The sequence below is a fragment of the Crinia signifera genome, chromosome 8 (assembly GCF_055691185.1).
Source record: "Crinia signifera chromosome 8, ASM5569118v1, whole genome shotgun sequence".
Lineage (NCBI taxonomy): Eukaryota > Metazoa > Chordata > Amphibia > Anura > Myobatrachidae > Crinia > Crinia signifera.
Window position 1 is genome coordinate 73,383,558 of NC_139224.1, and position 15,638 is coordinate 73,399,195.

Genomic DNA, 15,638 nt, shown 5'->3' on the forward strand with positions numbered 1-15,638 from the left:
TTGTTGATGATCATTTGGAGTGAAGAGTTAGGGTTTTTCCAATTGGTCGCAAGCTGGTAAATGGCGACTGAAAAAAATATTTGGAATAATTTGTGTTGGTGATGGAATGACAATGAGGGACATTAATATAACGTAATACTTTTTAATGTGTTCTCCTTAATACTAATGTATATTGAAAGCTGGTAGCGGATATTAGTGCAATCACTTTCACTCCCAGCCATATATTTTAATGCACCAATTTGTACAGTGGGATGGTCGGGCCCTGACTTAACTGTTTTATAAATGCATTGTGATCATGTGGATTGTTCATGTAGCTTGCATCCAATTTATACCATAAATTACAAAAGTATCAATGCAATTTGTATGACAAATTTACTATTTAAATTATTTCCTCAGATACTCAGACCTTAGATACATGGCTGCACAGATCGCTTCGGGAATGAAGTACCTCTCTTCTCTTAATTTTGTGCATCGAGATCTTGCAACGCGGAACTGCCTTGTTGGTAGAAATTACACGATTAAAATAGCTGATTTCGGCATGAGTCGGAACCTCTACAGTGGTGATTATTATAGGATCCAGGGTCGGGCTGTGCTCCCCATACGATGGATGTCATGGGAAAGCATCTTAATGGTGAGTAAACCAGCTGTTTCCTTTTACCATTTTATTAATATCATCCCTTATGAAACAAAATATTAGATTTCTATCATTTAACCCTTTTGCCATGTGATCTTTTACTAGCTCATTCTAAGCTGTGGGAATGCATTGTGTGTCACATCTCTTGCACCTGCATAGGATAAGAATAAATGCTGATGTTTCTGTTGCATTTTTAGGCAGAGTTGAGTTTTGCATACATAGAGATGTTACATGTTATGTATATTATTTGTAATATATGCAGCTTATCTAAATGTTTGTGTCGAAACATTTCAAAGACGTCCACGATAGGAACACGCATAACTTATCAGTTATAGGAATCAAACTAGTTAAAAAAAATTGAAGGTGAGGTGACTGTATGAAGTTAATTAATACGGAAGAGCTCAAATGGATCTTCCAACTAAGGACTTTGATACCTCAACATTGATAATGAAGTAAGCTGCTGAACATAAACTGCAATTGTCCACACCATACTCAACTTATACACCAAAAGTTTAGCAGTTATCGATTCTGAATCTTATATCCATCATATACCCACAAAATAACTTGATATTACAAAAATATTTGAGACTTAGTTCTTATGATGATAGGCTGCATTGAGGGAAGATCCACGATGGCCACAGAGGACCTTGACACTCCAATCCAAAGATACTTTAAACTAGAGATGTGCACCGGCCACTTTTCGGGTTTTGGGTTTTGGGTTCTGATTACCTTGAGGTTTTGGGTTCTAATGGGTTTTGGCAAAACACCTCCCAAGTGTTTTGTGTTTGGATTTTTTGGGGTTTTGGGTTCTGATTTTTTTGTTAAAAATGCATAAAAACAGCTAAAATCGCAGAATTTGGTGGTTTTGTTTGCTCCTACGCTATATTGACCTCAATAACATTCATTTACACTCATTTCCAGTGTATTCTGAACACCTGACACCTCACAATATTGTTTTTATTGCCAAAGTTTGCACTGAGGTAGCTGGATAACTATGCTAAGCCACACAAGTGTGCGGCACAAACACATGGCTCACTGCAGCGGCAGACATGATGGCAGTTTTAAAAAATAGGCCCATAAAAGATACCTATCTGGCTTGATCATGCACTGTTTACCATGTGCAGCCAAGGAGCGGTGGGCATTTTGTGCAGCACAGAGTTTGTCTGCAAGTGTGTAACTGTTTTGATCACTTTAACATCCAACAAGACCCCTATCTGGCTTTATTGTGTGATAATGTAATCTGATTGTTTAATTTTGTGATTATTATTCATTTATTATTACCAGTCGTCTCTTAAATCATTGCCTAATGGGTGTAGGGGAGTGGGCTAATCAATTTTAAGGTGGCAGATGGAAGATGTAATGTAATGTAAACCATCACTAGCATTGGTTGCAGCAGTGGCAGTAACTGATGGACCCGGCTGTGCAGATAAGGAGGATGCTGACAGCGATGATTTCAAAGGGAGAGCCAGCGAACTGTTGCTCCATGCAGCGCTGGAAAACTATGCTGCCCGTGGTGATGCCATAGGGCATGCGTAACCATCACTAGCATTGGTTGCAGCAGTGGCAGTAACTGATGGACCCGGCTGTGCAGATAAGGAGGATGCTGACAGCGATGATGTCAAAGGGAGAGCCAGCGAACTGTTGCTCCATGCAGCGCTGGAAATCTTCGCTGCCCGTAGTGATGCCATAGGGCATGCGTAGGAAGACATAGCACCCAATAGGGGTCATGAAGGCAGTAATCATGGAAGAGGCTCTGTCCAGAGGGATCTGCCAAAACCCACACTTGGCATTCAGGGTGCTAAAGATCGTTGCACCTGGCATGTCAGTGATCACCTGCTCAATGGTGCAGAGTGTGTATCTGTTTTGGTCAGTTTAATATTTCATAAGACCCCTATCTGTCTTGATTGTGATTATGATTATTTATAATTAATTTCATCTGATTTTTAATTTGGTGATTAGTAATATTATTCATTTATTATTTATTATTACCATTCGTCTTGTCAATCATTGCCTAATGGGTGGAGGGGAGGGGGCTAATCAATGACTAGGTGGCAGCTGGAAGAGTTCTATCTGGCTGCGACTTCTGTAACTCTATTGATCGCTAGGGTGGATTCAGGTGATCTGGCTTGCTAGGCGGGTGTTCCCTTTGCTCACTGCTTCACATGCGTCCCTCGTGAAGCTGCGCGCTCTGTCAAGGAGGATGTCTTTTGCCGGTAGAGAAGTACTGATCTTCTCTCAAGGTGTTACGACTCGTAGCTGCACTCCCCTGCTACAACCTCAAAACAAGCACCAAGACCCCTATCTGGCTTGATTGTGCACTGTTTACACAGTGCAGCCGAGGAGCAGTGGGCGATTGGTGCAGCAATCAGTGGAATGCAAAGAGTTATATGCATTTCAAAGACAAGTCCCTCATACAAATGACTCTCAGCAGTGGGCACCAGACCAGACAGGTAAAAAAAAATTTAGCCGCCCAAAAAGAAGTGTAATTGCAGCCGTCCCCAAAGAAGTTTAATTGCAGCCGCCCTCAAAAAAGTTTAGCCGCCCCCAAAGAAGTTTAATTGCAGCTGCACAAAAAGAATTTTCATTGCAGCCTCCCTCAAAAACGTTTAGCCGCCCCCAAAGAAGTTTAATTGCAGCCGCCCCCAAAGAAGTTTAATTGCAGCCGCCCAAAAAGAAGTGTAATTGCAGCCGTCCCCAAAGAAGTTTAATTGCAGCCGCCCTCAAAAAATTTTAGCCGCCCCCAAAGAAGTTTAATTGCAGCCGCACAAAAAGAATTTTCATTGCAGCCTCCCTCAAAAAAGTTTAGCCGCCCCCAAATAAGTTTAATTGCAGCCGCCCCCAAATAATTTTAATTGCAGCCGCCCAAAAAGAAGTGTAATTGCAGCCGTCCCCAAAGGAGTTTAATTGCAGCCGCCCTCAAAAAAGTTTAGCCGCCCCCAAAGAAGTTTAATTGCAGCCGCACAAAAAGAAGTTTCATTGCAGCCGCCCACAAAAAAGTTTAGCCGCCCAAAAAGAAGTGTAATTGAGCCTTCCTGCCCCAGCCCTGACTCCCCCAGGTCAGGGAGATCCCATTCTCACCCATGAAGGTGCAGCAATCAGTGGAATGCAAAGAGTTATATGCATTTCAAGACAAGTCTCTCATTAAAAAATGAGTCTCAGCAGTGGGCACCAGACCAGACAGGTAAAAAAAAGTTTAGCCGCCCAAAAAAAGAAGTGTAATTGAGCCTTCCTGCCCCAGCCCTGACTCCCCCAGGTCAGGGAGATCACATTCTCACCCATGAAGGTGCAGCAATCAAGTGGAATGCAAACAGTTGTATGCATTAAAAAGACAAGTCCCACATATGAATGACTCTCAGCAGTAGGAATAATGAATGGTGATGCAAGATGGAATTGTCCTTGGGACCTCCCACCCACCCTTATGTTGCGAAAATAGGACATGCACACTTTAACAAACCAAACATTTCAGCGACAGGGCCTAAAAAACTGTGGCTGAAATGATTGGTAAGTGATAATTCATTTTTATAAACATCATTTTCTCAACATTTTTCGGGAGCAACCTCCTTCGCCGCTCACTGACCAGGTTCCCCGCTGCACTGAATACTCTTTCGGAGTACACACTGGAGGGGGGACAACTCGGGTAAAATAGAGCAAGTTTGTACAGGGGTTTCCAAACTGCCTTTTTTTCCTGCCAGTACAGGAAAGGACTCTCTGACATGTCTACTTGGATGCTGTCACCAAAGTAATCATCCACCATTTTTTCAATGTTGACAGCATCCAATGCACCGACAGTAGACATGTCAGCAATCGTTGGCAGGTCCTTGAGTCCGGACCAGATGTCCAAACTCCCTCCTGCCTGCCCTGCATCCCCGCCAGCGGGTTGTGTGGGAAATCGCAGCTGTTTCCTCACAGGCACAGGTGTGGGAGAAAATGAAGGAGGAGCTGGGGCCTTGTCACGGTCCCCTTCAGATGACAATCTCCTGACCAGCAGGTCTTTGCACCTTTGTAGACTTGTGTCTGCCGGAAACAGAGACACAACATACGCTTTAAACCGAGGATCGAGCACTGTGGCCAAAATGTATTCCTCTGACTTTAACAGACTGACCACCCTCGTATCCTGGCAAAGCGTATGTAGGGCTTCATCCACAATAGCGACATGCTTTGCGGAATCGCTCCGCTTTTGCTCCTCCCTCACTTTCACTGACTAATGCAGGCAGTGTCGGAACTGACTTCACGTGTGGCTACTTCAAACGGCTGGAGAACCTTGCACAACACGGAAATCAGCCTCCACTGCGCTTGAGTCCGGTGCAGCCCCGCTCCTCTGCCTATGTCATAGGTGGCTGTGTAGGCTTGAATGGCCTTTTGCTGCTCCTCCATCCTCTGCAGCATATAGAGGGTGGTGTTCCAGCGCGTCACCACCTCTTGTTTCAGCTGATGGCAGGGCAGGTTGTGGAGTTTTTGCTCCCGCTCCAGCCTTCGGCAGGCTGTGGCAGAATGCCGAAAGTGTCCGCAAATTTTGCGTGCCACCGCAAGCATCTCCTGCACACTCCTGTCATTTTTTATGAAATGCTGCACCACCAAATTTATTGTGTGGGCAAAACATGGCACGTGCTGGAAATTGCCCATGTTTAATGCCCGCACAATGTTACTGGCGTTGTCCGACACCACAAATCCCCAGGAGAGTCTAAGGGGGGTAAGTCACAGGGAGATGATTTCCCTCAGTTTCTCTAAGAGGTTGTCGGCGTTGTGCCTCTTCTTGAAACCGGTGATACACAGCGTAGCCTGCCTAAGAAGGAGCTGGCATGCAGGAGATGCTGCTGCTGCTGCGGAAGGCGATGCATCTACCCAGTGGGCTGTCACAGTCATCTAGTCCTTAGTTTGCCCTGATCCACTTGTCCACATGTCTGTAGTTAAGTGTACAGTGGGTACAGCCGCATTTTTCAGGGCACTGAGGACACTTTTTCTGACCTCCCTGTACATCGCGGGTATCGCCTGCCTAGTGAAGTGGAATCTAGACGGGATTTGGTACCGGGGACACAATACCTGCATCAACCGTTTAAATCCCACTCCATTGATGGCGGACACCGGACGCACGTCTAACACCAAGATAGCTGTCAAGGCCGCAGTTATCCGCTTTGCCATAGGATGACTGCTGTCGTATTTCATCCTCATGGAAAATGACTGTTGGACGGTCAATTGCTTAGTGAAAGACGTAGCGGTCTTACGACTTCCCCTCTGGGATGATGACTGACTTCCCCTCTGGGATGATGACTGACTTCCAGGAGCAGCAGCAGCAGCGGCAGTAGTAGTAGTAGTAGGCGTAGTGCTGCAGGAGCCTCCGGAGGAATCTATGGAGTCATTCATGCAGGTGAGATGGACTGCAGGACTCCCCCCTATCCAGATCGAGGAGGAATTTGTCGAGGAGGGAGTTGGTGGTGTGCTTTTCAGGCATTTGGCTCCAAAAGGAGGACCAAGTGATTTAGGTGTCGCTGGACTGCTAGCCGCACTTTCTGGACTAAACACTGAACCATGACGCGTCTTTAGGTGACGTTGAAGGGAGGTTGTCCCTAGGTGGGCAAGATCCTTACCCCTGCTTATTGGAGTTTTACATAAGCTACAAATGGCAATACTTTTGTTGTCCGGATGCGGATAAAAAAAATTCCAGACCGCAGAGGTGGATTTATTGGTCCTTTGTCCAGGCATGACGATGGGCTTTTTCATCCCATAGACAACAACTTTTTCCCCCACAGGTGCCTCATTCCCCCCTGGTGCGTCATTTAAGCAAACCAAGTCTCCATCCTCCTCGACAACTTCCTCCTCAGTGCCAGCTACATCAATATCCTCCTCCTGGTGTACAACATCACCTTCACGAATAAAATCTGGAACTAGACTGTGGGTGATCCTTCCAGCATATGCAGAGGGCGTACAGCAAATGGCTGAAGGAGCCACCTCTTCACGTACAGTGATGGGAAGGTCCGGCATCACAACCACCGCCACCCTCGGACTCTCCGTGGGGATTTGGGATATGTTTTTAGAAGGATGAGTTTTTTCCAGATTTATTTTCTGAATTTTTTTCTGGTTTTTTTTCTGAAATTTTTTCAGACTTTTTTGAGTCGGTGTCAGCCTAACTCTCTTTAATTTCCTATTGGGCGGGGAGAGAGGAGGAGGAGGACTTTCCTCGTCATCTGAAGCTGCACCACTAGTCATGAAGTTAGGCCATGGCCTTAGCCGTTCCTTGCCACTCCGTGTTGTAAATGGCATATTGCCAAGTTTAAGTTTCTCTTCCAACGATTTACATTTCATATTTTTATTCCTTTTACGGAAGTTTGGTTTCAATTGTACATGCCCTCTGCTTTCACACTGGGCATCGGCCGTGGCAGACGACGTTGTTGGCATTTCATCGTCTATGTCATGACTAGTGGCAGCAGCTTCAGAACTATGAGGAAGTGCATCTTCATCTTTCCTTTGTTTGATAACCTCCATATTTTGGATCTCCATTATTATTGTGGAGTTATGTCACAGAACAGCGCCACTGGAGTGCAATTATATATGTCAGTGAGTATGCACCAGCAGGCAGTTATACAGATACAGCAGTATTAGGCAGTGAGCCACACACCAGACAGGTACGGTAGTATTAGGCAGAGAGCTCCAGACCAGACAGGTAGATAATGATATACGGCAGTATTTAGGCAGTGAGCCCCAGACCAGAGGGTAGATACGGCAGTATTGGGCAGTGAGCCACAGACCACACAGGTACAGCAGTATTAGGCAGAGAGCCCCAGACCAGACAGGTACGCCAGTATTAGGCAGTGAGCCCCAGACCACAAAGGTAGAGATTTACGGCGTTATTTATTTATTAGGCAGTGAGCCCCAGACCAGACGGTACATACGGCAGTATAGCCAGTGAGCCCCAGACCACAAAGGTAGAGATTTACGGCAGTATTTATTTATTAGGCAGTGAGCCCCAGACCAGACGGTACATACGGCAGTATAGCCAGTGAGCCCCAGACCACAAAGGTAGAGATATACGGCAGTATTTAATTATTTATTAGCCAGTGAGCCCCAGACCAGACGGTACATACGGCAGTATAGCCAGTGAGCCCCAGACCACAAAGATAGAGATATACGGCAGTATTTAATTATTTATTAGCCAGTGAGCCCCAGACCAGACGGTACATACGGCAGTATAGCCAGTGAGCCCCAGACCACAAAGGTAGAGATATACGGCAGTATTTAATTATTTATTAGCCAGTGAGCCCCAGACCAGACGGTACATACGGCAGTATAGCCAGTGAGCCCCAGACCACAAAGGTAGAGATATACGGCAGTATTTAATTATTTATTAGCCAGTGAGCCCCAGACCAGACGGTACATACGGCAGTATAGCCAGTGAGCCACAGACCACAAAGGTAGAGATATACGGCATTATTTAATGATTTATTAGCCAGTGAGCCCTAGACCAGACGGTACATACGGCAGTATAGCCAGTGAGCCCCAGACCACAAAGGTAGAGATATACGGCAGTATTTAATTATTATTAGCCAGTGAGCCCCAGACCAGACGGTACATACGGCAGTATAGCCAGTGAGCCCCAGACCACAAAGGTAGAGATATACGGCAGTATTTAATTATTTATTAGCCAGTAAGCCCCAGACCAGACGGTACATACGGCAGTATAGCCAGTGAGCCCCAGACCACAAAGGTAGAGATATACGGCAGTATTTAATTAATTATTAGCCAGTGAGCCCCAGACCAGACAGTACATACGGCAGTATAGCCAGTGAGCCCCAGACCACAAAGGTAGAGATATATGGCAGTATTTAATTATTTATTAGGCAGGCAGTATTTAATTATTTATTAGCCAGTGAGCTCCAGACCAGACGGTACATACGGCAGTATAGCCAGTGAGCCCCAGACCACAAAGGTAGAGATATACGGCAGTATTTAATGATTTATTAGCCAGTGAGCCCCAGACCAGACGGTACATACGGCAGTATAGCCAGTGAGCCCCAGACCACAAAGGTAGAGATATATGGCAGTATTTAATTATTTATTAGCCAGTGAGCCCCAGACCAGACGGTACATACGGCAGTATAGCCAGTGAGCCCCAGACCACAAAGGTAGAGATATACGGCAGTATTTAATTATTTATTAGGCAGGCAGTATTTAATTATTTATTAGCCAGTGAGCCCCAGACCAGACGGTACATACGGCAGTATAGCCAGTGAGCCCCAGACCACAAAGGTAGAGATATACGGCAGTATTTAATTATTTATTAGCCAGTGAGCCCCAGACCAGACGGTACATACGGCAGTATAGCCAGTGAGCCCCAGACCACAAAGGTAGAGATATACGGCAGTATTTAATTATTTATTAGGCAGGCAGTATTTAATTATTTATTAGCCAGTGAGCCCCAGACCACAAAGGTACATACGGCAGTATAGCCAGTGAGCCCCAGACCACAAAGGTAGAGATATACGGCAGTATTTCATTATTTATTAGCCAGTGAGCCCCAGACCAGACAGTACATACGGCAGTATAGCCAGTGAGCCCCAGACCACAAAGGTAGAGATATACGGCAGTATTTCATTATTTATTAGGCAGGCAGTATTTAATTATTTATTAGCCAGTGAGCCCCAGACCAGACGGTACATACGGCAGTATAGCCAGTGAGCCCCAGACCACAAAGGTAGAGATATACGGCAGTATTTAATTATTTATTAGCCAGTGAGCCCCAGACCAGACGGTACATACGGCAGTATAGCCAGTGAGCCCCAGACCACAAAGGTAGAGATATACGGCAGTATTTAATTATTTATTAGCCAGTGAGCCCCAGACCAGACGGTACATACGGCAGTATAGCCAGTGAGCCCCAGACCACAAAGGTAGAGATATATACGGCAGTATTTAATTATTTATTAGCCAGTGAGCCCCAGACCAGACGGTACATACGGCAGTCTAGCCAGTGAGCCCCAGACCACAAAGGTAGAGATAAACGGCAGTATTTAATTATTTATTAGGCAGGCAGTATTTAATTATTTATTAGCCAGTGAGCCCCAGACCAGACGGTACATACGGCAGTATAGCCAGTGAGCCCCAGACCACAAAGGTAGAGATATACGGCAGTATTTAATTATTTATTAGCCAGTGAGCCCCAGACCAGACGGTACATACGGCAGTATAGCCAGTGAGCCCCAGACCACAAAGGTAGAGATATACGGCAGTATTTAATTATTTATTAGGCAGGCAGTATTTAATTATTTATTAGCCAGTGAGCCCCAGACCAGACAGTACATACGGCAGTATAGCCAGTGAGCCCCAGACCACAAAGGTAGAGATATACGGCAGTATTTAAATTATTAGCCAGTGAGCCCCAGACCAGACGGTACATACGGCAGTATAGCCAGTGAGCCCCAGACCACAAAGGTAGAGATATACGGCAGTATTTAATTATTTATTAGCCAGTGAGCCCCAGGCCAGACGGTACATACGGCAGTATAGCCAGTGAGCCCCAGACCACAAAGGTAGAGATAAACGGCAGTATTTAATTATTTATTAGGCAGGCAGTATTTAATTATTTATTAGCCAGTGAGCCCCAGACCAGACGGTACATACGGCAGTATAGCCAGTGAGCCCCAGACCACAAAGGTAGAGATATACGGCAGTATTTAATTATTTATTAGCCAGTGAGCCCCAGACCAGACTGTACATACGGCAGTATAGCCAGTGAGCCCCAGACCACAAAGGTAGAGATATACGGCAGTATTTAATTATTTATTAGCCAGTGAGCCCCAGACCAGACGGTACATACGGCAGTATAGCCAGTGAGCCACAGACCACAAAGGTAGAGATATACGGCATTATTTAATGATTTATTAGCCAGTGAGCCCTAGACCAGACGGTACATACGGCAGTATAGCCAGTGAGCCCCAGACCACAAAGGTAGAGATATACGGCAGTATTTAATTATTATTAGCCAGTGAGCCCCAGACCAGACGGTACATACGGCAGTATAGCCAGTGAGCCCCAGACCACAAAGGTAGAGATATACGGCAGTATTTAATTATTTATTAGCCAGTAAGCCCCAGACCAGACGGTACATACGGCAGTATAGCCAGTGAGCCCCAGACCACAAAGGTAGAGATATACGGCAGTATTTAATTAATTATTAGCCAGTGAGCCCCAGACCAGACAGTACATACGGCAGTATAGCCAGTGAGCCCCAGACCACAAAGGTAGAGATATATGGCAGTATTTAATTATTTATTAGGCAGGCAGTATTTAATTATTTATTAGCCAGTGAGCTCCAGACCAGACGGTACATACGGCAGTATAGCCAGTGAGCCCCAGACCACAAAGGTAGAGATATACGGCAGTATTTAATGATTTATTAGCCAGTGAGCCCCAGACCAGACGGTACATACGGCAGTATAGCCAGTGAGCCCCAGACCACAAAGGTAGAGATATATGGCAGTATTTAATTATTTATTAGCCAGTGAGCCCCAGACCAGACGGTACATACGGCAGTATAGCCAGTGAGCCCCAGACCACAAAGGTAGAGATATACGGCAGTATTTAATTATTTATTAGGCAGGCAGTATTTAATTATTTATTAGCCAGTGAGCCCCAGACCAGACGGTACATACGGCAGTATAGCCAGTGAGCCCCAGACCACAAAGGTAGAGATATACGGCAGTATTTAATTATTTATTAGCCAGTGAGCCCCAGACCAGACGGTACATACGGCAGTATAGCCAGTGAGCCCCAGACCACAAAGGTAGAGATATACGGCAGTATTTAATTATTTATTAGGCAGGCAGTATTTAATTATTTATTAGCCAGTGAGCCCCAGACCACAAAGGTACATACGGCAGTATAGCCAGTGAGCCCCAGACCACAAAGGTAGAGATATACGGCAGTATTTCATTATTTATTAGCCAGTGAGCCCCAGACCAGACAGTACATACGGCAGTATAGCCAGTGAGCCCCAGACCACAAAGGTAGAGATATACGGCAGTATTTCATTATTTATTAGGCAGGCAGTATTTAATTATTTATTAGCCAGTGAGCCCCAGACCAGACGGTACATACGGCAGTATAGCCAGTGAGCCCCAGACCACAAAGGTAGAGATATACGGCAGTATTTAATTATTTATTAGCCAGTGAGCCCCAGACCAGACGGTACATACGGCAGTATAGCCAGTGAGCCCCAGACCACAAAGGTAGAGATATACGGCAGTATTTAATTATTTATTAGCCAGTGAGCCCCAGACCAGACGGTACATACGGCAGTATAGCCAGTGAGCCCCAGACCACAAAGGTAGAGATATATACGGCAGTATTTAATTATTTATTAGCCAGTGAGCCCCAGACCAGACGGTACATACGGCAGTCTAGCCAGTGAGCCCCAGACCACAAAGGTAGAGATAAACGGCAGTATTTAATTATTTATTAGGCAGGCAGTATTTAATTATTTATTAGCCAGTGAGCCCCAGACCAGACGGTACATACGGCAGTATAGCCAGTGAGCCCCAGACCACAAAGGTAGAGATATACGGCAGTATTTAATTATTTATTAGCCAGTGAGCCCCAGACCAGACGGTACATACGGCAGTATAGCCAGTGAGCCCCAGACCACAAAGGTAGAGATATACGGCAGTATTTAATTATTTATTAGGCAGGCAGTATTTAATTATTTATTAGCCAGTGAGCCCCAGACCAGACAGTACATACGGCAGTATAGCCAGTGAGCCCCAGACCACAAAGGTAGAGATATACGGCAGTATTTAAATTATTAGCCAGTGAGCCCCAGACCAGACGGTACATACGGCAGTATAGCCAGTGAGCCCCAGACCACAAAGGTAGAGATATACGGCAGTATTTAATTATTTATTAGCCAGTGAGCCCCAGGCCAGACGGTACATACGGCAGTATAGCCAGTGAGCCCCAGACCACAAAGGTAGAGATAAACGGCAGTATTTAATTATTTATTAGGCAGGCAGTATTTAATTATTTATTAGCCAGTGAGCCCCAGACCAGACGGTACATACGGCAGTATAGCCAGTGAGCCCCAGACCACAAAGGTAGAGATATACGGCAGTATTTAATTATTTATTAGCCAGTGAGCCCCAGACCAGACTGTACATACGGCAGTATAGCCAGTGAGCCCCAGACCACAAAGGTAGAGATATACGGCAGTATTTAATTATTTATTAGCCAGTGAGCCCCAGACCAGACGGTACATACGGCAGTATAGCCAGTGAGCCACAGACCACAAAGGTAGAGATATACGGCATTATTTAATGATTTATTAGCCAGTGAGCCCTAGACCAGACGGTACATACGGCAGTATAGCCAGTGAGCCCCAGACCACAAAGGTAGAGATATACGGCAGTATTTAATTATTATTAGCCAGTGAGCCCCAGACCAGACGGTACATACGGCAGTATAGCCAGTGAGCCCCAGACCACAAAGGTAGAGATATACGGCAGTATTTAATTATTTATTAGCCAGTAAGCCCCAGACCAGACGGTACATACGGCAGTATAGCCAGTGAGCCCCAGACCACAAAGGTAGAGATATACGGCAGTATTTAATTAATTATTAGCCAGTGAGCCCCAGACCAGACAGTACATACGGCAGTATAGCCAGTGAGCCCCAGACCACAAAGGTAGAGATATATGGCAGTATTTAATTATTTATTAGGCAGGCAGTATTTAATTATTTATTAGCCAGTGAGCTCCAGACCAGACGGTACATACGGCAGTATAGCCAGTGAGCCCCAGACCACAAAGGTAGAGATATACGGCAGTATTTAATGATTTATTAGCCAGTGAGCCCCAGACCAGACGGTACATACGGCAGTATAGCCAGTGAGCCCCAGACCACAAAGGTAGAGATATATGGCAGTATTTAATTATTTATTAGCCAGTGAGCCCCAGACCAGACGGTACATACGGCAGTATAGCCAGTGAGCCCCAGACCACAAAGGTAGAGATATACGGCAGTATTTAATTATTTATTAGGCAGGCAGTATTTAATTATTTATTAGCCAGTGAGCCCCAGACCAGACGGTACATACGGCAGTATAGCCAGTGAGCCCCAGACCACAAAGGTAGAGATATACGGCAGTATTTAATTATTTATTAGCCAGTGAGCCCCAGACCAGACGGTACATACGGCAGTATAGCCAGTGAGCCCCAGACCACAAAGGTAGAGATATACGGCAGTATTTAATTATTTATTAGGCAGGCAGTATTTAATTATTTATTAGCCAGTGAGCCCCAGACCACAAAGGTACATACGGCAGTATAGCCAGTGAGCCCCAGACCACAAAGGTAGAGATATACGGCAGTATTTCATTATTTATTAGCCAGTGAGCCCCAGACCAGACAGTACATACGGCAGTATAGCCAGTGAGCCCCAGACCACAAAGGTAGAGATATACGGCAGTATTTCATTATTTATTAGGCAGGCAGTATTTAATTATTTATTAGCCAGTGAGCCCCAGACCAGACGGTACATACGGCAGTATAGCCAGTGAGCCCCAGACCACAAAGGTAGAGATATACGGCAGTATTTAATTATTTATTAGCCAGTGAGCCCCAGACCAGACGGTACATACGGCAGTATAGCCAGTGAGCCCCAGACCACAAAGGTAGAGATATACGGCAGTATTTAATTATTTATTAGCCAGTGAGCCCCAGACCAGACGGTACATACGGCAGTATAGCCAGTGAGCCCCAGACCACAAAGGTAGAGATATATACGGCAGTATTTAATTATTTATTAGCCAGTGAGCCCCAGACCAGACGGTACATACGGCAGTCTAGCCAGTGAGCCCCAGACCACAAAGGTAGAGATAAACGGCAGTATTTAATTATTTATTAGGCAGGCAGTATTTAATTATTTATTAGCCAGTGAGCCCCAGACCAGACGGTACATACGGCAGTATAGCCAGTGAGCCCCAGACCACAAAGGTAGAGATATACGGCAGTATTTAATTATTTATTAGCCAGTGAGCCCCAGACCAGACGGTACATACGGCAGTATAGCCAGTGAGCCCCAGACCACAAAGGTAGAGATATACGGCAGTATTTAATTATTTATTAGGCAGGCAGTATTTAATTATTTATTAGCCAGTGAGCCCCAGACCAGACAGTACATACGGCAGTATAGCCAGTGAGCCCCAGACCACAAAGGTAGAGATATACGGCAGTATTTAAATTATTAGCCAGTGAGCCCCAGACCAGACGGTACATACGGCAGTATAGCCAGTGAGCCCCAGACCACAAAGGTAGAGATATACGGCAGTATTTAATTATTTATTAGCCAGTGAGCCCCAGGCCAGACGGTACATACGGCAGTATAGCCAGTGAGCCCCAGACCACAAAGGTAGAGATAAACGGCAGTATTTAATTATTTATTAGGCAGGCAGTATTTAATTATTTATTAGCCAGTGAGCCCCAGACCAGACGGTACATACGGCAGTATAGCCAGTGAGCCCCAGACCACAAAGGTAGAGATATACGGCAGTATTTAATTATTTATTAGCCAGTGAGCCCCAGACCAGACTGTACATACGGCAGTATAGCCAGTGAGCCCCAGACCACAAAGGTAGAGATATACGGCAGTATTTAATTATTTATTAGCCAGTGAGCCCCAGACCAGACGGTACATACGGCAGTATAGCCAGTGAGCCCCAGACCACAAAGGTAGAGATATACGTCAGTATTTAATTATTTATTAGGCAGGCAGATAGTATTTTACAATTCATTCCCAGTAATCTAAGAATGTATATATTTTTCCATCAGACAGTGATAACCGGTCTTGGGGACTAAATTCAACTTTATACCAGTTATACTTGTTCTTGAGTGCAGATTGGTATGTATGCCCCCTCTGATTTCACTAGCCCATAAGAGTAATTAAGGGATATACTCCCTTGAGATGCATTGTATACTGATGTTAATGAACCCAATTAAATAAGGAAAATCATATGATTGATAGC

General features: G+C 45.2%; 1 protein-coding gene across 1 annotated transcript in view; it reads left to right on the forward strand.

Moving 5' to 3' along the window:
* Positions 1-15,638, forward strand: part of DDR2 (discoidin domain receptor tyrosine kinase 2) — a 589,808-nt gene that overhangs the window by 525,537 nt on the left and 48,633 nt on the right. Inside the window, exon 15 of the mRNA XM_083156673.1 lies at positions 397-631. Coding sequence (XP_083012799.1) covers positions 397-631 — 235 coding nt within the window. The remainder of the gene's footprint in view (positions 1-396; positions 632-15,638) is intronic.